Source organism: Aquarana catesbeiana, linkage group LG01 (genome assembly GCF_042186555.1).
Source record: "Aquarana catesbeiana isolate 2022-GZ linkage group LG01, ASM4218655v1, whole genome shotgun sequence".
NCBI classification, from domain to species: domain Eukaryota; kingdom Metazoa; phylum Chordata; class Amphibia; order Anura; family Ranidae; genus Aquarana; species Aquarana catesbeiana.
This window is the reverse complement of record NC_133324.1, coordinates 262850277-262871754: the sequence shown is the minus strand read 5'-3', so window position 1 is coordinate 262871754 and position 21478 is coordinate 262850277. Positions and strand designations below refer to the sequence as shown.

Here is a 21478-nt window from a genome sequence, read left to right as displayed (position 1 = left end):
TTGGATCTGCACAGCTCGGCAGTCATTGTAGTATTTTTTTGGGAGGTAAATGGAATGGCTACCAGTGGTTTGCTGTGTACAGTATGCAACTCTAATGCCGCATACACACGATCTGACTTTCCGTCAACAAAACTGTGGATTTTTGTTCGAAGGTTTTTGGCTCAAACTTGTCTTGCATACACACGGTCACAAAAATGTTGGCCAACAATTCCGAATGTGAAAATGCGGTGACGTACAACATGTACGACGAGCTGAAAAAAAGGAAGTTCAATAGCCAATGCACCACCCTTTGGGCTCCTTCTGCTAATCTTACGTTTATCTCGTGTTAGTAGAAGTTTGGTGAGAGACGATTCGCACTTTTCAGCCTCGTGCTTTTCAGTTCATTTCTGCTTTTCAGTTTGTGCTTGTCGGTTTGTAGCTGTTCTTCAGTGCGTGTTGTCAGTTCGTTCCTGTCTTTCAGTGCGTTCTATTTATAGTTTGCTTCTGTTTTTCAGTGCGTTCTTGTCCGCTCGTTTCTGAATTTCAGGTCATTCTTGTCAGGTTCTTTCTGATTTTCAGTGCGTTCTGTCAGTTCGTTCTGAGTAGGAATGAGCTGCGAGTTCATGTCGAACTGATGTTCGACTCGAACAATGCCTGTTCGACGGTTCGTCGAATTGCAAATGTTATGGGCCATTCGTGCCAAATTCGAGTGGCCCGTCGGGCCCTTAATTTACTGCGGCATCCCAGTGCATTGATGGCTGATGATTGGCCAAGCATGCACTATGACCCGCATGCTTGGCCAATCACAGCGCCGTCTGTACAGAGAGCCATAATTGGCCAAAGCCAGGGTGGCATTGGCCAATTATGGCTCAGGGGGTTTAGTACACGCCCCACACTATATAAGACCGCCTGCGGGGCGGCCTTGTGTAGTGTGTTGCAGCGGAGAGAGATAGACAGAGAGACGGTGTCATTTGATTTAAGTTAGATAGAGTAGGCAGGCGAGTCAGTTAGCTGCACTTACAGTGTATTGTGTATATATATATGCATCCTAGGTGTTGTGTGTGTTTGCTGTTAAAAGGACAATCTCTCCCTCCCCCCCCTCCCTCAGGCGATATTGGTGTTTGCCGGGTCCCGGTTCTCCTTCTCGCGGCGGACATATGTTTGCCCTGGCAGCCCTTCAGGCTGCTTGTGTCTCTGTGTCTGGGAACACGGTTCCCTTTGACAGGAGCACGCACTTGCGCAGTAGCACACTGTTGTGCACCTGCGCAGTGCGGGCAAACAGACCCAGTGACGTCAGGGACCGCCCACGTCGGCGTGCCCTGACCTCCAGGTTGGGGAGCTCTTATAGCGGCCAGCAATGGCTGCTGTGTGAGCCTGACAGCCTCCTGACGTTGAGCCAAGCCATGGATTGTTTCACTTAAGGTCAGTCCTCCTTACTCTCTCTCCCCGTTGTTACTTTGCTGTTTTTTCACCCTCTGTTCTTCCGTTATGTATTCATTTGGTGCTGCCTGGTGCCTATTTCACTGCTCTTTGTGTTAAGAGTGTGTCTATCAGACGCTAGGCTTACCTTTACGTCTACCTTTATGGCTATGTAATCCTGTAACGCTGTATGGATGCGCCCTCTCATTTTTGAGGGCACTGCCACTTCTATTTCATTTATTTTATTTCATTGCTCATCTCTTCACTATTCATCTGTTTCCTAACCCCAGCACTTTTGTTTGATACGATACTGATTCTTGCAGTATCTATTTGTCCCATAACTGACCTTAATTATTATTTTTTTCCCCCTATTGTAATGTTATTGATAACTGATATATATTAATCTTGTCCCTAACTGTAGTGGTTTTATTGTGACGTGTCCACTGGCTTATATACTTGGGTACCTGAAGTTGTAGTGAATCACACGGCCCCACATGATCCTGTTTACCTACGTCCTCTATGTGAATTCCTATATCTAACCCCAGCTCATGCGTTATACAGTACTCCAATTTTCAGTCGGTGAGTGCCAGCCTTGCCACTGTCCCCCCTCCCCCTCCCTTCTTTCCCTCCCCCTCCCTCCCCTTCCCCTTTTTCCCCCCCTTCCCCCCCCCTTCCCCCCCCTGCTCCCCTTGTCCGTTCCTTCCCCCTCTTTCCCCTCCCGTCCCCATTGCTCTCCCTATCCCCTTCCATTCCGGCCTTCAATCCCTAATCCCCCCTTTCCCTGCTTCCCTCTCCCCTTCCCCCACTGGTTCCCTTTACACTTCTCTCTCCTGTACCACCACCTTGGGTTTATCGTAATTGCATGGCAATGGCACACCCTCTTATGATATCACAATATGGTGATGTTTATAATCAGTTAATTAAACATTTATCCATCAGAGGCTGCCTGTCATCCCCTGTGTCCGCCGCGGGGGGATTTATATGGGGTCCTGCATGCCCACGGAAGTCGCCTGAGTGGGTGAGCTTGTCCTTATTTCTACCTTATTTGTATGAAGTGTTTTGATTTTCTGTAAATTATTTTGCTGCAATAATTCTATCTATACATCTGTATATGTTAAAGCTATTGTATATCATGTTGTAGATATGGTTCTCCTGAAGAAGCGGTGTTAACCGCGAAACCGGTCGAGAATTAAAGCTTTACATACACTCCTCATCTAAAACTGTGCGGAATCCACTGGCTTAGACTATGTGGTATCTCCTTTTTTATGTCTATATGTAGTGTTATTGTTTGTAACTGCAACTGTAAATGTAACTGCATTTTTATAAATATTTTTTCTATTAAAAGTGATTTTTTATAAATAAATTTTAATTTATTTTTCCATACCCATTATTGTACATTGACATTGAGTACCGCAATAGTCCCATTCCTTCCTCTTTTTGGGGGGGTCGAGACGGGAGTTGACAGTAGCAGCAACTGCAACTATGCCTCCACCCTCTTATCCTTTTTGATTATGATATTCTGGGATGATGGTACCTCTACCTATTAAAATTCTGATTGCAATATAGGCCGTATCAATTCTGTGTTTTTACAGTATTTACAGTTAGTGTACTGCGCCTAAAGCTACCTGAAGACAATTGCTGTTGTTCTGATCCTATTAATACCACAGGCAGGCAGCTGCAGTATTTACAGTTAGTGTACTGTGTCCTCTGCACAGTGTGCACCTAAAGCTACCTGAAGAAAATTGCTGGTGTTCTTCTGATCCTATTAGTACCACACGCAGGCAGCTACAGTATTTACAGTTAGTGTACTGTTTCCTCTGCACAGTGTGCACCTAAATCTACCTGAAGAAAATTGCTGGTGTTCTTCTGATCCTATTAGTACCACAGGCAGGCAGCTACAGTATTTACAGTTAGTGTACTGTGTCTTCTGCACAGTGTGCACCTAAAGCTACCTGAAGAAAATTGGTGGTGTTCTTCTGATCCTATTAGTACCACGGGCAGGCAGCTACAGTATTTACAGTTAATGTACTGTGTCCTCTGCACAGTGTGCACCTAAAGCTACCTGAAGACAATTGCTGTTGTTCTGATCCTATTAATACCACAGGCAGGCAGCTGCAGTATTTACAGTTAGTGTATTGTGTCCTCTGCACAGTGTGCACCTAAAGCTACCTGAAGAAAATTGCTGGTGTTCTTCTGATCCTATTAGTACCACAGGCAGGCAGCTACAGTATTTACAGTTAATGTACTGTGTCCTCTGCACAGTGTGCACCTAAAGCTACCTGAAGACAATTGCTGTTGTTCTGATCCTATTAATACCACAGGCAGGCAGCTGCAGTATTTACAGTTAGTGTACTGTGTCCTCTGCACAGTGTGCACCTAAAGCTACCTGAAGACAATTGTTGTTGTTCTGATCCTATTAATACCACAGGCAGGCAGCTGCAGTATTTACAGTTAGTGTACTGTGTCCTCTGCACAGTGTGCACCTAAAGCTACCCGAAGACAATTGCTGGTGTTCTCATACTAATAATACTACAGGCAGGCAGTTGGTTCTGCTAGCTGCAGTATCAGTGTATATATATACATCCCAGCTTTGTTCAGATACATCTCACTGCAGGCCATTAGTATGTCTGGAAGGCCAACAAGGAGAGGCAGACAGTCACAAGATAATAAAAGAGGGCAAGCAGGCTCTTTGTCTAGAGGCAACAGTGCTGGTCATGGAGAAGGTGCATCTTCATTAGCACGTGGCCGTGGGACACGCTTGTTTTTGCGGCAGCTGGCCGTGTTGAGCCGCAATATGCCGAAGACTTGGTAGAGTGGATGACCAAGCTGCCCTCATCCTCTTCATCCTCCTCATCCTCTCTTACCCAGGCTCAGGGTACTTTGTCTGGCAAAGCAGCTGCCAACGCAACCTCTTCCCTCGGCTCAATGGCATCTCCTTCCCTAGCCCCACCATGTCCTCCTAAGGAGTCCCCCGAACAGTTTGACCACAGTGTTGGGTACATGCACCAGGAGGATGCCCAGCATTTTGAAGGCTCAGATGATGGTACCCAGCTAGAGGAAGGCAGTAACATGAGCCCAGAGAGAGGGGGTGCCCAAGAAGGACAGCAATCTGGCAGTCACAACCCCCCAGCTGCAGCATACTGCCAGGTTTGCTCCAGTAAGGAGGAGGGACGGGAATGATGAAGTCACTGACTCCACGTGGGTGCCTGATAGGAGAGAGGAGGAGGCACATCTCCAACAAGGCAGGATGCCCTCCAGGGGCCAGCTTAAGGGCAGCACACCGACTGCATCACACCGCAGAGCTCCGCATGTGCAAGGCGCTGCTGTCTCTGCGTGTTATTCCAAAAGTTCTTTGGTGTGGGCCTTTTTTGAGACGAGTGCATCAGATCCCTGCTATTTGCAACATATGTCTCAAGCGTATCTTGCGTGGCCAAAACATCACCCTCTTGGGCACCACATGCTTGACCAGACATATGTCGACCTGCCATGCAGTTCGTTGGCAAGCGTACCTAAAAGACCCACACCAAAGAACAAAGCAGACCTCTCCTTGCTCCTCATCAGCTGGGATCTCCAACCCCACTATACCTTCAGTCCTCTCTGAAACCTACACTGAGAGGAATGAAGGTGTAGAATTAGGTGTGTCACAGTCAAGTACACCGACGTCAGATTGTACCAGGCAAATTTCCCTGCCCCAGCTGCTGCACCACCAAACGAAGTTCGCTCCCAGCCATCCACATGCCCAGCAGTTGAATGCTAACTTGGCTAAATTTCTAGCACTTCAACTGCTGCATTTTCAGTTGGTAGACTCTGCCCCTTTTCGTGAGTTTGTAGAATGTGCGGTTCCTCAGTGGTAGGTTCCCATACACCACTTTTTCTCATGGAAGGCGATTCTGGCTCTTTACCGTCATGTGGAAGGCAATGTCTTGGCCTCGCTGGACAGGGCAGTCAGTGGTAGGGTGCATATTACCGCTGACTCATGGTCCAGCAGGCATGGACAGGGACGTTACCTATCTTTCACCGTGCACTGGGTGACTCTTCTGGCAGCTGGGAAGGATGCAGGACAGAGTGCAGTAGTGTTGGAGGTTGTTCCGCCACCACACCTCCAAAATTCTACTAGTGGTGATTCTGCCACACCTCTTTCCTCCACCCCCTCCTCTTCTTCTTCCTCCATTGCCTCTTTCTGTGCTGATTTCAAGGGGCTATGCACACACGCAGGCAAAAAGATGCTTGAGCTGGTGTGCTTGGGGGACAGGAGCCACACTGGGGCAGAGATTCTGTCAGCTCTGCAGGGGCAGGTTCAGAGGTGGTTGATGCCACGCCAGCTTAAGCCAGGTATGGTGGTTTGCGACAAAGGCACCAACCTCCTCTCCACCCTCTGACAGGGACAACTGACCCATGTGCCCTGTTTGGCTCACGTCCTTAACTTGGTGGTGCAGTGGTTCTTGGGCAGGTACCCGGGCTTACAGGATGTCCTGAGGCAGGCCAGGAAAGTCTGTGTGCATTTCCGCAGGTCATATAATGCCAGTGCTCAGCTGGCTGACCTCCAAAAGGAATTTAACCTGCCCAAGAACCCACCTAATCTGTGATATGCCCACCAGGAGGCAGAACAGAGGGAGGAAGAGGAGGACTTCCTTACCTCTCAAGGTCCCCTTTATCCAGGCAGTGTTCCTGCGTGCCCGCCAATCACACAGGAAGAGGAGAAGGAGGAGGATTGTGTCAGCATGGAGGTGGAGCCTGGCACTCAGCATCAGCAGCAGTCTTCATGGGATTATTTACAGTCTGAAGAAACCCATGGACTTGTACGTGGCTGGGAGGAGGAGGCTGCGGATCATGTCATCCTTAGTGGACCGAATGCCTCAGCAAACCTACGTTGCATGGCCTCCCTGATCCTGCAAAGCCTGTGGAAGGATCCTCGTATTTGTGGTATCAAGGGGAGGGATCATTACTGGCTGGCAACCCTCCTTGATCCATGTTACAAGGGTAAGGTTGCGGACCTTATTTTGCCGTCGCAGAGGGAGCAGAGATTGAAACATCTTCGGGAGGCCTTGCAAAAAGGTTTGTGCAACGCGTTTCCAGAGCCTGGGAAGTTACAATTTCCTGGTCCTCCTGGACAACATGTTGCTGAGGCTTCGGTCAGTCGCAGAAGGTGCGGTGGAGAAGGTGGCCATCTGACCGATGCATTCAGACAATTTTTTAGTCTGCAGCCCCAAGGTCTGATCGGTTCCAGCAACCATCGCCAGCGTCTGATTCACGTGGTGCAGGATTACCTAGGGGCAAGATCAGACTTGGATACCTTCACCACCTAAAATCCTCTGGATTACTGGGTCTTGAGGATGGATCACTGGCCAGAGCTTGCACAGTATGCAATTGAGCTACTGGCCTGTCCTGCATCCAGCATTCTTTCGGAACGCACATTCAGTGCTGCTGGAGGCTTTGTAACCAATCACAGGGTGTGCCTGTCCACCGAATCAGTCGATTGGCTGACCTTCATAAAAATCAGTCTTGGATCACCAGCTACCAAGCACCTGATGCTGATGTAACCGATTGATTTTTTTTTTTTTTTAATGTGACATCCCTTCAAGACTGCCTATGCTGATGCTGAGTGACTATCCTGTTATGCTGAGTGACAATCCTCTTCCTCCTCAATTTTCATGCTGATAGCTTGTAACATTTTTGGTTCTGGGCACCGCCACCAGTGGCCAAGGCCCAATTTTTCTGTCCCTGTTTAACAGGGGCATGTAATTACAGTTTGTGATGCAATACTTTGCAGCAGGGGTCATTCCTGCGCTCTAACTAGAGTATCTGTGAGGGGTTGCAGTGTTGTGGCAGCAGTGGCTAAGGCCCAATTTTTCTGCCCCTGTTCAACAGGGGCATATAATTACAATTTTTGATGCAATACTTTGCAGCAGGGCTCATTCCTGCGCTCCAACTAGAGTATCTGTGAGGGGTTGCAGTGTTGTGGCACCAGCACCAGTGCCCAAGACCCAATTTTTCAGCCCCTGTTTAACAGGGGCATATAATTACAGTTTTTGATGCAATACTTTGCAGCAGGGTTCATTCCTGCGCTCATATAGCATCTGTGAGGGGTTGCAGTGTTGTGGCACCAGTGCCTAAGGCCCAATTTTTCTGCTCCTGTTTAACAGGGGCATGTAATTACAATTCTTGATCTAATATTTCACAGCAGGGCCCGTTCCTGCGCCCACCAACAGTAACTGTGAGGGCTAAGGCCCTCACCAACACCTAAGGCCCCAATTCCTGCAGAGTATATAGGGCAGGCCCCTACTTTCAAACATCCAACTTACAAAGGACTCCTACTTGCAAACGGAAGGAGACAATAGGAAGTGAGATGAAATCTACCCCTAGGAAGGGAAATTCTCTCCTGTAAGAGTTAATATGGGAAAAACGTGTCTCCTCTTCACTGATGCTTTATCACCAATCCTTGTTTCATTAAAAACCCCACATTTTCTAAAAACACTTGTCATTGGGACAGAAAGTGAGGTGAAATCTTCTGAAGAGGTGCACAGACAGCAAAACAAATCTTACAGGGGTGATAACCCTTCCCTATCTTTTCCAAAAAGCTTAAAAGTAGATTTTTTGGCTGGAGCTACACTTTAAAAATGTACCAGTTCAAAATTACAAACAGATTCTACTTAACAACAAACCTACAGTCCCTGTCTTGTTTGCACCTCCTGTATACTGCTGTTCAGAGTATATAGGGCCTGGGGGCCCCACGCCTTTCCTTTTTTTAATTTGGGTGCAGGGTTCCCCTTAATATCCATACAAGACCCAAAGGGCCTGGTAATGGACTTGGGGGGGTACCCTTGCCATTTGTCTCACTGATTTTCATCCATATTGCCGGGACTCGACATTACATTAAAGCCGCAAGCAGTTTAAATGACTTTTATTCCTTTACAAATGTCATTTTGTGCAGGGACTGTTCTAAGCACAGGAAACACGCGCCACTTTACAGGCATACTATAGACACCCCCCAGGTACGATATTTAAAGCAACATTTCACTTTTTTTTCACTTTAAGCATCATTAAAATCACTGCTCCTGAAAAAACAGCAGTTTTTAAAACTTTTTATTGCATTGATACATGTCCCCTGGGGCAGGACCCGGGTCCCCAAACCCTTTTTAGGACAATAACTATTAGCCTTTAAAATTAGCACTTTTGATTTAGAACGTTCGAGTCCCATAAACTTTAATGAGGTTCTAAAGTTTGCGCAAACTTTCGGTCCTTTCGCAAGTTCTGGTGCAAACTGAACCGGGGGTTGTTCGGCTCATCCCTAGTTTTGAGCAACCGACCGTTTTCTAGCCATGTTGTGGTTACGTACTCGTTGTAGATTTCGTGCTGTTGTTGGGCTTGGTGTTGGAGTTCTTGCTTTGACCCAAGTCCAGTCCATGAACAGGGGAGGAGGAGTTCATGGACCAAGAATTGGTTACTTAATCGTGACCAATTCTCTCATATGCCTTTGCTGCGGGAGCTCCAGAAGAATAATCCTGACGATTTCAGGAACTATCTCGGGATGACGGACCCCGTTTTTCACCGTCTGTTGGCTTTGCTTACCCCTATATTACCAAGCAGGACACCTGCATGCTGCAAGCCATCACTCCCGAGCAAAGGCTCATCGCCACCTTGCAGTACTTGGCAACTGGGAGAAGTCTCCTGGATATTAAGTTTACGAATGGGAACTCCCCCAGGCTCTGGGAATCATTATTGCAGAGACCTGTTCTGCCATCATTCAGGTCCTGCAGAAGGACTATATTAAGGTAAGTTTTATCCTTTAACATTACATTCTATGTATTTAATGTTTGCTAATGTATTGTATTTATTTCATCATTCCATAATTACCATGACTGTAATATGCTGTGAATGCCCTCTTTGTCCTCATGCATGCTGTAAGCTTTTAATGCTCCTTTTTTGTCCTTCATGCATATTTGCCTTCGCAAACCTCCCCAGCACGCTATCCTGGGCCCATACACACCTAGCCTAGTCACTTAACAATATATTTTGTCAGCTCCATTGTAGTGCTTACCCTAAACACCCCCTAAAATGTGTCCAAATGTTATTTTTGTCTTTAAATTCATGCATAGTGCAAGAGGCTTTTTTGGGGGGCCAAAACTCATTTTGAACCCTCCCCCCCCCCCCAAACGTTAAGTCAACCGATACCAATACTCTATCTGCTGACTTTGCCAAACCCATACACACTATACCTACCTTCTTTGTGTTCATATTTATGGATGAATTCACCAAAGCATGTAGTGCAAGTGCCTGCCTGAATACTTTCAAATGGTACTGTTTAAAGCTTTGTTCTCCTATTATCTTGATAGGTAATTGCAGAATGTATTCAATTTGGACAGTGTGTATTCATATTTTTGTATTATGACACTTCTTACCTGTCCAGTGGGCTGCCAATAGTGTAAGTAAGGAGCGGCTGGCCAAAGTAACACACATTATTTATGCATTCAGCTCTCAATGAAGTGGAGATGGTTACCTGTCCAAAACATCTCCCCCCACCCTAAAATGTTTACAATGGGCCATCAGAGGGGGTGAGGAATCTGATAAGTGGATCTTATACTTTTGACTTTAAATACTCATTTAAATAAATGTTATACTTATGTTGGCCAAGAATGTTTGTGTCTAATCTGCTTGCAATGTTATGTGCAAAAGTATTAATCTTTTTTTCTTGTTTGACTGCACAGTTTCCTTCCAACCCACAGGAATGGTAGACTGTGGCCTCCCAATCAGTACAGTAGTGGGACTTTCCCAACTGTGGTGGTGCAATAGATGTGAAACACACCTGGATCGTCCCACCCCCCAACTCAGGGTCATACTACTACAGCTACAAGGGGTACAGTAGTATCGTGTTGTAGGCGGTGGTGTCGGTGACTTATGAGTTTCTGTATCTGGACGTGGGGAAGAATGGCCGTATGTCGGATGGAGGAGTCATTGCCCAGACTGAATTCTACAGGCGTCTCCAGAATGGCAGCTTGGGATTGCCTCCTCCAGCGGATAACATGGCAGGCCTCCCGTTTGTCTTTGTGGCGGATTAGGCTTTTGCGCTGGGGGAGCATTTGATGAGGCTGTTCCCCATGAGAACCCGGACCAGAGGGTTTTTAATTACCGGCTGGCTTGTGCCAGAAGAGTGGTGGAAAATGCCTTTGGCATAATGGCCAGCCGGTTCCGTCTTTTTCTAACGGCCATAAATATGGCCGAATACAAACTGAACCATATTATTTTATGCTGCTGCATTTTGCGTAATTTTATGCGTAAAAATGCAGCCAACTATCTGGCCTCAGTTGCGACTGAGGTTGGCTCACAGGAAGAAATGATGACAGCACTTGAAGCTGGCTGTCCTGGCTTGCCCCCCCAAAGCGCCCATGAAGTACGACAAAGATATCTTGAGTATTTCATGGATAGGGGGGCAATTGATATGCCAGAAAATCTGTAAAATGTTTCTAATAATTTTTTTGTGAAAAACTAAACTCATATTTCATTTGATTTTCTGCTTGTGTTTATCTGTCTCCTAGGTTCTCCAGTGGCCTTTTATTTTTTGCCATTTTCTTCAATAGTGCAAACGTAACTTATTTGATACATGAGGTGACAATCTCTTCTTCAGCTAACTATTATGTTCTGTTGTGCTATGGGTCTGCTACACACACACACACACAATGTTTTTGTTGTTAATGTATGTAATGCATTAATGATAAAAATAATCATGCTTTGAAACTCCATGAATTAATTGCTTGTAGTCCCTAAAATGGCCTGATTTTGGCAAATTTAACAGCACAGTGGGGGTTATTTACTAAAGGCAAATCCACTTTCCTCAAAGTGCACTTGTAGTGCAAAGTGGATGTCCCTGTAACTACACCAACTTACTAAAAAAAATGGTATTGAGCATTTCAAAGAAGAAGCCACACATTGTTGATTATAAAACATTTTACTCCAAGCACATTCACATGTGCATTATAAAAGGGTTTTTAAACAAACCAACATCTTTGTTGTATAACATGTATGTTTGACAGTAGTAGCCTTTTTTGTGGCTAAACAGGCATGTTTAAAAACATAACATCCACATCCCCAACTCAGGAACTTACAAAGTTCAACTTTGATTTTGCTTTCAACTGATTTTGCCTTCATCAGATGGGGTGATCTCACCCCTGTAAAAGCCAAATTTTGAAGATGCACACAAACTGGGACTCAGAATGTGGATTTCCATCATGAGCCCATGCCTAAAATGTGTTTCTTTTCCCTACATCTGTTTTTCTAAAGCCACAAAACACACCGTGTGTTAATGTGCTATCTTTCTTCATGGGATATCAATGTACGCATTTTGTGGGTGCAACCCCTTCCTCGCAACTAGTAGGTGAGAGGAAGGGGTTGCACCCCCAAAACACGTCCATTGATCCCTCATGATGTGAGCTAGCACATGTTGACACACTGGGCCTCATTTCAGAAAGGACAATCCACTTGCCCTACAAGTGCACTTGCATTGCACTTGTAGTGCAAAGTGGTTTTGCTTTTTTGAAATAAGCCACAGTGTGTCAACATGTGCTATATCCCATCATGGGGGATCAATGGACGTGTTTTTGAGGTGCAACCCCTTCCTCTCACCTACTTTCATTGCGAGGAAGTGGTTGCACCCACAAAACGCATACATTGATATCCCATGATGGCAGATAGCACATGTTGACACACTGTGTGCATCTTCAAAATTTGGCTTTGCAATTACTCTAAAACTTTTAAAAAACTAAAAACAATAATGACAACATTTAAATTTTTTAGTGGTTTTAGATTTTGGCTAAAACATCAGTGATGTTGGTCAGTCTTTTTTGAACATCATTGATGTTTTGCTTGACCTTCTCTAAACACCAATTGCACACCATTATCTCACTTTATGAGGACTTGTGCACTTGCACTGTTGAAGTGAGTTTCTTCTTCCTCAACAGCCACATCACCTAAAAATAAAAAAACACATCATGTATTATAAATATGCAGGCATACATCTATTACCTGAAGCTGTGGTCTCAGACACTGACCTGTTGTGGTCACCATTTCGACCACTTCCTGAACGTCTGCATCCACATCATCAGGTTGTCTGCTGAGTTGTTCTCCTTCTTCAGGAGGTGTGGGGTTCCTGGTGTCCTCAGATTTCCTGATTCTTTTCTCCCCTATGTGAATACAAAAAAGGTATACTTAGCAGACAGATATTTGAGGCTAGCAATAGTAATATGAAACATTGCTTGTAAGTGTTGTCAAATTGTCTGTTTTGGCCGAGTTCCAAGCTGAAGACATGATTTTTTTCCCTTTCAAAATCTGGAATACTTACCTGTTTTGTTATAGTTTCACACATGGAGAGACCCCTAGTATCCACTGGAGCACCTGCATGGGACACCATAAAAAGGTTGTTCTGGGGTCCCACACTAGTGCTCCTGCGTCCAGATGTGTAAACAGCTGCTAAGTGTCCTCTTCTTAAACTGAATCGAATTTCCATTTCATTATAGTTACAAACACATCTAGACAACAATGTAATAAACTTATTTTAATACAAATAGGCATGAACAAATGTAGTTAACCTGCATCTGCCAAAAATGTCGTATTAGTGGTCGAACGAACGATGTTTAATATGAACGATTGCTGTGCCCACAAACCTCAAACTTGCCATTTTAAACTGTACAACAGTAAAGAAAAGCACATGGACCAGCACGAAAGTAATAATAATAATTGGAACACACGACAAATACTTACTTTTTTGAAGCACTTTCCTGATCTTTCTATACTGATCGTGCTCCCTCAATTTCAGGTCTGACCAGAGTTTCCTCAATTGCTCCTTGGATCGTCGTACCACAAAATTCCTGTGCAGACTTCTCACAACTTTAGCCATGATCTTGGCCTTTCTCACATTAAAGTTGCTGTACAGTCAATACTTCCCATCATAGTCTGCCCTCTTCAAGATGTCCACCATCTCCACCATCTCTACAAAGGACACATTTGAGGCCTTATAGCTTGTCCTGGATCTGGAACTGCTTTGCTCTGGGCTTTCCTCATCGTTGCTGCTCTCTGCACATACCTACTATGTCTCTGCCATGTGTTCTCCCACTGCCCCAAAAGAGAAGAGGCAGGGAATACACTAGAAAGAAGGACAGGGACAGAGTTTCATGCATGTGCATGGTGTATATAAAGCATAACACGCGGGAGTCGTACGTACGATCTGTGAGTGGAGGACGGAGGATCGTAAGCGCCGATCGTGCAATTGAAGGTAAAATTTTAACTTGGGGCATCAGTGGTTAGTGGCCTATACTGCTTAAAGATTGAGGTCTATATTGGGACAGAGTTTAGCCTGACATTAGGGTTTGTCTTGTGTTGTGTCTTGCAGCTAAAATGGTGGATAAAATCACTGACCCAGACTTCCTGCCCAAATTCCTTGACATGTACAGGGAGCTGCCATGACTCTGGCAAGTGACATGCAGAGAAAACTGCAACAAGCAAAAGAGGAAGGCAGTGCTGGAGAAACTGTTGAAATTGGTGAAGCCTGTGTATCCCACGGCAAACATCAACTATCTGAAGGCCAAAATTAGTAGCCTGAGGAGCATATATAATAGGGACAGCGCAAAAAGGTCCAGGATTCCACGAGATCAGGAGCACCAGCAGATGACGTATATGTACCTAGGCTGTGGTACTACGTCGGACTGAGTATCGGGACATATTTGTCATCTGCTGCTGCTCCCGACCTCTCGGAGTCCTGGACCATATTGTGCTCCCTATTAAATTAACTCAGGTTAACAATTTTGACAGTGAAATAATTGATGTCTGCCCTGGGGTACAAAGGCTTCACCAATTCCAACTGTTTCTCCAGCGTTGCCTTCCTCTTTATTTTGTTATGACCCCTAAGTTTTGCTTGGACAAATACTTGGCAAAAAAAAAACAATAATATGGAGATCACAAGAAAAAAAATAAAATAAGATTATTCAGGAGATTACGAGAAATAATAATAAATCCGTTTGTCAGAACTCTGTGAATATCAGCAGCAAAGCAACTTCATTATTATAGCATTATAAAGAAGAAGAGAATGCACTGCATTGAGAGATTTCAAAATTGGCAGGGTGACGAACGTGCTATCTCCATTACGAATGCTAGTTTTACAAGACTGAGCGCTCCTGGCTCGTACTTGATTCCGAACATGCATGAACTTTTGTGCGCGGACTTGTGTACACACGATCTGACTTTCCGACAACAAACTTTTGTTGGTGGAATATTTGAGAACCTGCTAGCAAACATTTGTTGGCGGAAAGTCCGACAGCAAATGTTCGATAGAGCACACACACAGTCGGACTTTCTGACAACAAGCTCACATCCAACATTTCCCATCGGAAAATCTGACCGTGTGTACGCGGCATAAGAATTGTTCGGCAACACGTTTATGCTGTATACCCCAAAAAAGTGTGTGAGTAAACACGAAAAGACTATCCACCCAAGATTAAAGCCTACTATTTAAATTTATGTAGTCATATATTTATTTATTTAGCCCTAGTATGAAATAAAATAGAAAAATGTTAACTAAAAAAAAATACCATAATATTTTTTTTTTTTTTAAATCTGCAAAGGAGTGACTCCGAGACTAGCAAGACAGAGAGGGAGACACAAGTGTAAGTAACCCACTAGACTGCAATCCACAGTATAGTACACTATACAGCACTATATCTCTCCCTAGGCTCTCCCTAAACACACACTTAGTTCTAACACACGCTGACAATATAGCTGCAGGAAGTCCACCTTTTTATAGTGAAGGCACTCTTTTCAAAAACACAGAGAAGAAGCATTTTGTAGTCCATATAGATAGCTGGGGAAAATGTAAATAATAAGAGCACAGGACAGACAGGAAGTTATTAGTTGATTGGATTTCTGTCAGGATCTAAACATTTTTTGGCACCTATTGAACAGAACAAAACCTTTTCAATTGTATATATAGTATAACAGACCAAAAATAAAGCAACTATAAGACGTTCATGATTAGGTTTTACATGGACTTTAAAACTGCAGCATCTTCCATGTTAAACTGACTAGTAAATTAAAAAAAAGGTTGTTGACTTTTATTGTATATGTTAAAAAAGCACATGTCTTCATTAGAATTATTATCCCTGTGTCCACCCAAGCTTCACATCATAAATATTGCTTACTTGAATGCGTTTGCATCTCTGTGAACTTTGTAGTTGTCAGCACTAATTCTGGATATTATCCTGGTTACTGCAATGAGTATACCAATATTCACCTGGTAACAAAGGAGAGAAAACCATATTAAGTATTGTGATGTTTTGATGGCTATATATTACTTGATGATAAGAATGAAAGTCTAAAAGTCTGGAGATCACTTACTAAAGTAGTAAACAATGTGAAATTGTAGCTTGAGTCCAAGTTCCATTCAATTGTAAATAGTTAATTTGAACTAAGCTGGTTCAAACAAACGTTTTCCTTTATTAACCAATTGACCTCTGGAAGGTTTAACTCCCAACATGACCAGTGCATATTTTGCTATTCAGCACTGGTAATTGCGCGGTCAAGAAATAATAATAAAATAAATTGTAATTAATTTTTTTCACACAAATAGAGATTTCTTTTGTTGGTATTTGAACACCACTGGGTTTTTTATTTTTTATTATATAAATGAAAAAATATATATATTTTTAAAAACAATATTTTTTCCTTTCTGTTATAAAACTTATCCAATTAAAAAAAAAAAACAAACAAACAAAAAAAAATGAATTTCTTCATAAATTTAGGCCAAAATATATCTTGCTACATGCCTTTGGTAAAAAAAAAAAAAAAAAAAAAAATCCTAATAAGTGTATATAAATAGTTTTTTTGCAAAAGTTATAGTGTCTACAAACCAGTGTTAATTTTGATGTCAAATTTTGATTTAGTTTTAGTAATAGTCTTTTGACTAAAAAGCCATTTTAGTTTTAGTAGTATTTTAGTCATCTGAATTGTTTTAGTTTTAGTCTTAGTCGTATTTTAGTCGACTAAAATCTGCAGTATCATAAACAAACAAAAATACTGCATTTTGGCAAACAGAAGTCTCAAGTAATATAAATAAAACCAAGTTTCATAAACTAACAAGAATTTTTTTTTTGTCCACTGTTCATTTTGATGTAAGATTTTGATTTAGTTTTAACCATAGTCTTTTGACTAAAATGCAATTTTAGTTTTAATTGTATTTTAGTCATCTGATTTGAAACTTAATTTTTTTTTTTAGTTTATGTCATTGAAAACATGCAGCTGATGAAAACTATGACAAAAATATTTCCGTTGACAAAATTAACAGGGCTACCATCTATGATATATATATATATAGATATATATATATATATATATATATATAGATATATATATATATATATCTATATATATATATACTGGTATTTGCGTGGCCATGATGTTATATACTGGTACTGATCAATTACTTATAGTGGGACTGTGTCGAGAAATAGAAATCTGGCCCTTACAAACACTGGCCGGGAGGGTCACTAACTGTCACTGAGGTTGCAAGTGACACTAATACAGTGATCAGTGATAATACTGTACACTGACACTGTACTAATGACACTGGCTGGGAAGGGTTAACATCTAGGGGGTTAATTGTATACCTAACAATGTGTAATGTGTGTAATGTACATTGCTTTTACTTTACTATCTGCCTTTTTTCTTACGTGCTTTTCAGGGAGAAACAACAGCCACATTGCTGTTCACAGTACACAGACTGTGTGGACACAGGCAATCAGCTGATTTCACCCAAAATCATAGCCTGAAATCAGTTGCACTCAGGCTTGTACTGGCTATTGGGATTACCGCGAGTTTCCCGGTGGGCCGATGGCTCAGAGGGCCGGTCAGGCACAGTCCTGGAGTCACTCCTCACTGACAGTGAGTGATCATGATTTCACTCCTGTCACCAAGGAGCAGCTGCTGACACTTGCTGGAGAGATGATAAGGCCTCATGTACACTGCTACTGGTAAACGGACATTCAGAGGCAGTTGGATGCTTTTCTCAGCTGCCCCTGAACACATCCAATGTTATCTTATGTGTACATGCACACAGGTTCGTTTAATGTTGTTTTTAGGCAGTTGCATTTAGAGGCTTTTCTTTGAAGGCAAAAAAATTAGTTTAGACGCCAAAGTTTCCAACATTTCAGCCGCTTCATTTAGAAGTGTTTTTAAAGGTGCCCTATTTTTTACATTACAAAACTTAAAAATAAGAGCAAATGATGAAAAACCACTAAAAAAATATTTTAAAACTTGTAATTGCTTGCAATGCTTCATAGACCATTTATATACCCCTAATGAGCCCATGATCCAATCCAATACACCACTAGCATTGCTGTTAGCCAAAGTAGAATTGGAATTTGACCTATATGTTGTTAGATTTGAACCAGATGACCCCAACATTGAGCGTGACCCCCAACTTGATCAAACATAGTTGCATGAAATTTAATATCTGGCTTTTTTAATTTCTCACATATGCTCATTATGGGATCCATAGCAAAAGCACAGAAACTGAGGTAGATACAAGTACACTGCTGCTTTACTGTGAAGGAGTAATCCTGTAGAGCCAAAAACCACCGGTTCACCCGCCTATTAATCTCCTTCTTTTGGGCCATCCATTTCAGAGGAGCATGGTCAGTTATTAAATCAAACTGGCGCCCTAACAAATAGTACCTTAGCGTGTCCAAGGCCCACTTTATGGCTAAACATTCCTTTTCAATGACTGCATACTTTTTCTCATGGTCATTGAGCTTTCTGCTTAGGTACACCACAGGGTGTTCTTCCCCATTGTGTACCTGTGACAATACTGCCCCGATACCTACGAACCAAAAAATTTTTGGAGAACTCGGGGGAGTACAGCACTGGCTATGCACAAAGAGCCTTCTTCAGGAGTACTTGGAAAGATTCCTCTGCTACTGGGGACCATTTCACCATCACGGAGTCTTTCCCTTTCGTAAGGTCTGTCATTGGGGCAGTTATAGTTGCATTCGGGATAAACCTTCTATAATACCCCGCGATCCCAAGATCTTCTTGTTTGCAGGACGTGGCCACTCTTGGATGGCTTCTACTTTATTCAACTGGGGTTTAATGACTTCACAGCCAATAGTGTAGCCCAAATACCTGGCTTCTTCTAAACCAATGGCACATTTTTGTTTGATTCATCATAAGACCTTCTTTGAAGAGGCACAAATCAAGGACAGCCTGGACATGGGGCAAGTGAGACTCCCAGTCAGTGCTATGTACCACTATATCGTCCAGATAGGCTGCTGGGCCTGCTAGGTTTTGGAGTTTACCTATGTGAAGGTTTGACCATTCTTCCAGAAGTGCATTTATGAGGTCAGGCACAGACATAGAAGGCCTGGCTCACAGTCTCTGCTCTAATTCATCCCAAAGGTGTTCTATTGGGTTGAGGTCAGGACTTTGTGCAGGCCAGTCAAGTTCCTCCATCCCAAACTTGCTCATCCATGTCTTTCTGGACCTTGACTGGTCCGCGCAAGTCTATGAGTCCAGAAGTGTAAACTATTATAAAAAATATGTGTAGGAGCAGCCATCCTGAGAGGTAGTAGTGTAGTATTAAAGCATTTATTTCATAAGATTAAAAATACTTACAAGATGTAAGGTATATTCATGTTTATCAAATGGTTATCAGCCCTGAGGTGTCCTTTCCTTCTGACATCTTCCATCCAGCCATTCGGGCCACCAGAGGAGTCTACAGGGCAGCTATAACCACGGGACTGATGCCCATTTGATAAGCGTGAATGTGCCTTACATCTGGTAAGTGTTTTTAACCTTATAGAATTAATACTGATGCTTTAATACTACACTCAGGTGGAGCCTCCTCTCCGTCCTTTACCTGTCAAAAAATGCCTACGTTTTTTAGTGCAATGTATCCCATACTCATTCACATAGGGGGGCTTTGTTAAAGGGGGCTTTCGATAAGCCCCCCTGCCCACAGACCTCCACAACCACCACCCAGGGTTGTTGGGAAGAGGCCCATGTTCCCATCAATATGGGGACAAGGTGCTTTGGGGTGGGGGGGCAGAATCCCCACTGCCCCAAAGCACCCATCCCCCCATGTTGAGGGCATGTGGCCTGGTGTGGTTCAGGAGGGGGGCGGTCATTTTTATTGTTTCACTTAAAGTGAAACAATAAAAATAAAAAATTCCTGTAAATATAGTGCCTGGGGGGGGGTCCCCTTAGTCTACCTGTAAAGTGGCGCATCTCTACCATGTAGAGAACCTGCTGCAGCAAAAATTACATTTCTAAATACAAAAAAGTTGTCAAATCACATTTAAATTGACTCGTGGTTGCAATTGCCGGCCTGGCTATTTAAAAAAAAAGACACAAAAAAATGTCGTGGGGTCTCCCCCAAAATCAATACCAGACCCTTATATGAGCATGCAGCCTTGCAGGCCTAAGCAAAAGAGAAGCGCCTCCGGGTCAGAATCAGTTAAAAGACTTTATTATACAAAGGGAATATGTCCACTTACAAGGTAGAGCACAGATTTCCTTGAGTGGTGATGTTGCAGCGTGAGTGCCTGTAAAACAAATCATGTCCATGGGAGAGAGGGGAGACAGTCCCGTCCAGCAGGTAGTGTGAGCTCCATCCCAGGGGTGAAAACGAGGCTTGGCTCGAGTGAGTAGTGGAACGCAGGCCTCCAACGCGGTGACGTCACAAGCAGTGCGATGATGTTTCGGCGCATGCGCACTGTGTATTACAGGCGCGCCTTCTTCAAGCATTGAGGATAAAGGCTCATAGAAGCCTTATATGGCCTTGCAGACCAGGAAAGGGGGTGGACGAGTGAGTGTCCCCCCCTCCTGAACCATACCAGGCCACGTGCCCTCAACATGGAGGGGACGGGGGACAAGGGCCTCTTGCCAAAAACCCTGGGTGGTGGTCTGCAGGCAGGGGGCTTATCGAATTCAAAGACCTCCCCATGTAAAAAGATATGGGGTACATTGTACACCTACTCATTCACCAAAAAAAGTGTCAAAAAAAAAGAAAAACAGTAGACGGTTTTTGACAAGTCCTTTATTAAAATAATGTAAAAAAAATAAAAAAACAATGTCCCCCAATATAGCATGGCAGCACTTCTCTCACACACTCTGTATCTGTTTTTGGATTTTGGTTTTCCTTTTGTATCAATAGAATGGAGCCCAAACTATTTATTCATTGTTTTTTATCAACATCTAAATCCCCCCTTGTACTTTAATCTGTATGGGACTTTGTACATCTAAATACATACATATTTTTATTATTGACTCATCCTTTGGCCACACTGAACATGCCTCATTTAAAGTCCCAACTTGCTGTAGTTTCATTAAAAATAAATGCTCTGCCATCAATGAAGGCTAACCGCCTACTGCAGGCTCCCCATTTCACAGTTCTTATTTAGGTAAGGGGCGGAGCCACCTGGCAATGCCACCTGATGGCACCACCCTCTTGTGACGTCACCTACCCAGCACGCATCAGTTGGTGACATCACAAGTTGGTGGGGCCTCCAGGTGGTTCCGTCCCTTACCTATTTAAGAACTGTCAAATGACGAAGCAGGCATTTGGTGGACAACCGCTCTCCCGGGCGGAACTGGGTTTTTTTTGGGTCCAGTGGTGCGGCAGGCATCATGATTGACGATGGATCTACACCGGGGGGGACATTCTTTTTTTATTTTTTAATAAAGAATATATTGTGACTGTATATCTAACATACAGTCACAAGCTTTCCAAGCATACATGAAATGGGATACAGTAGTTGGGTAAGAAGTACAATCCATGTATACACAGTGTCTCAGCAGAACTGATTTTTGATTTTTGCTGGTAAACAAAACCTCCCAATGTTCCTCACCCCTAGGGAAAATTCCATGACACGACATTAGATGATAGTTGGACATGCACCTAACAATAGGGAATAACTTAAAAAAAAAATAGTACAGTAGTAGGTTTAAAGCAGAACTATGAGCAAAACTTTTTTTTTTGGATAGAGTAAGGGAGGGTCATAACCCCTGTCCATTTATTTTTTGCCATCTGTGTCCTGTTGGGGAGATT

General features: G+C 43.4%; 1 protein-coding gene across 1 annotated transcript in view; it reads right to left on the bottom strand.

The window, feature by feature from the left end:
• The window catches only part of ADGRD1 (adhesion G protein-coupled receptor D1), a 921219-nt gene that overhangs the window by 134637 nt on the left and 765104 nt on the right, over positions 1–21478 (bottom strand). Inside the window, exon 21 of the mRNA XM_073628314.1 lies at positions 15579–15670. Coding sequence (XP_073484415.1) covers positions 15579–15670 — 92 coding nt within the window. The remainder of the gene's footprint in view (positions 1–15578; positions 15671–21478) is intronic.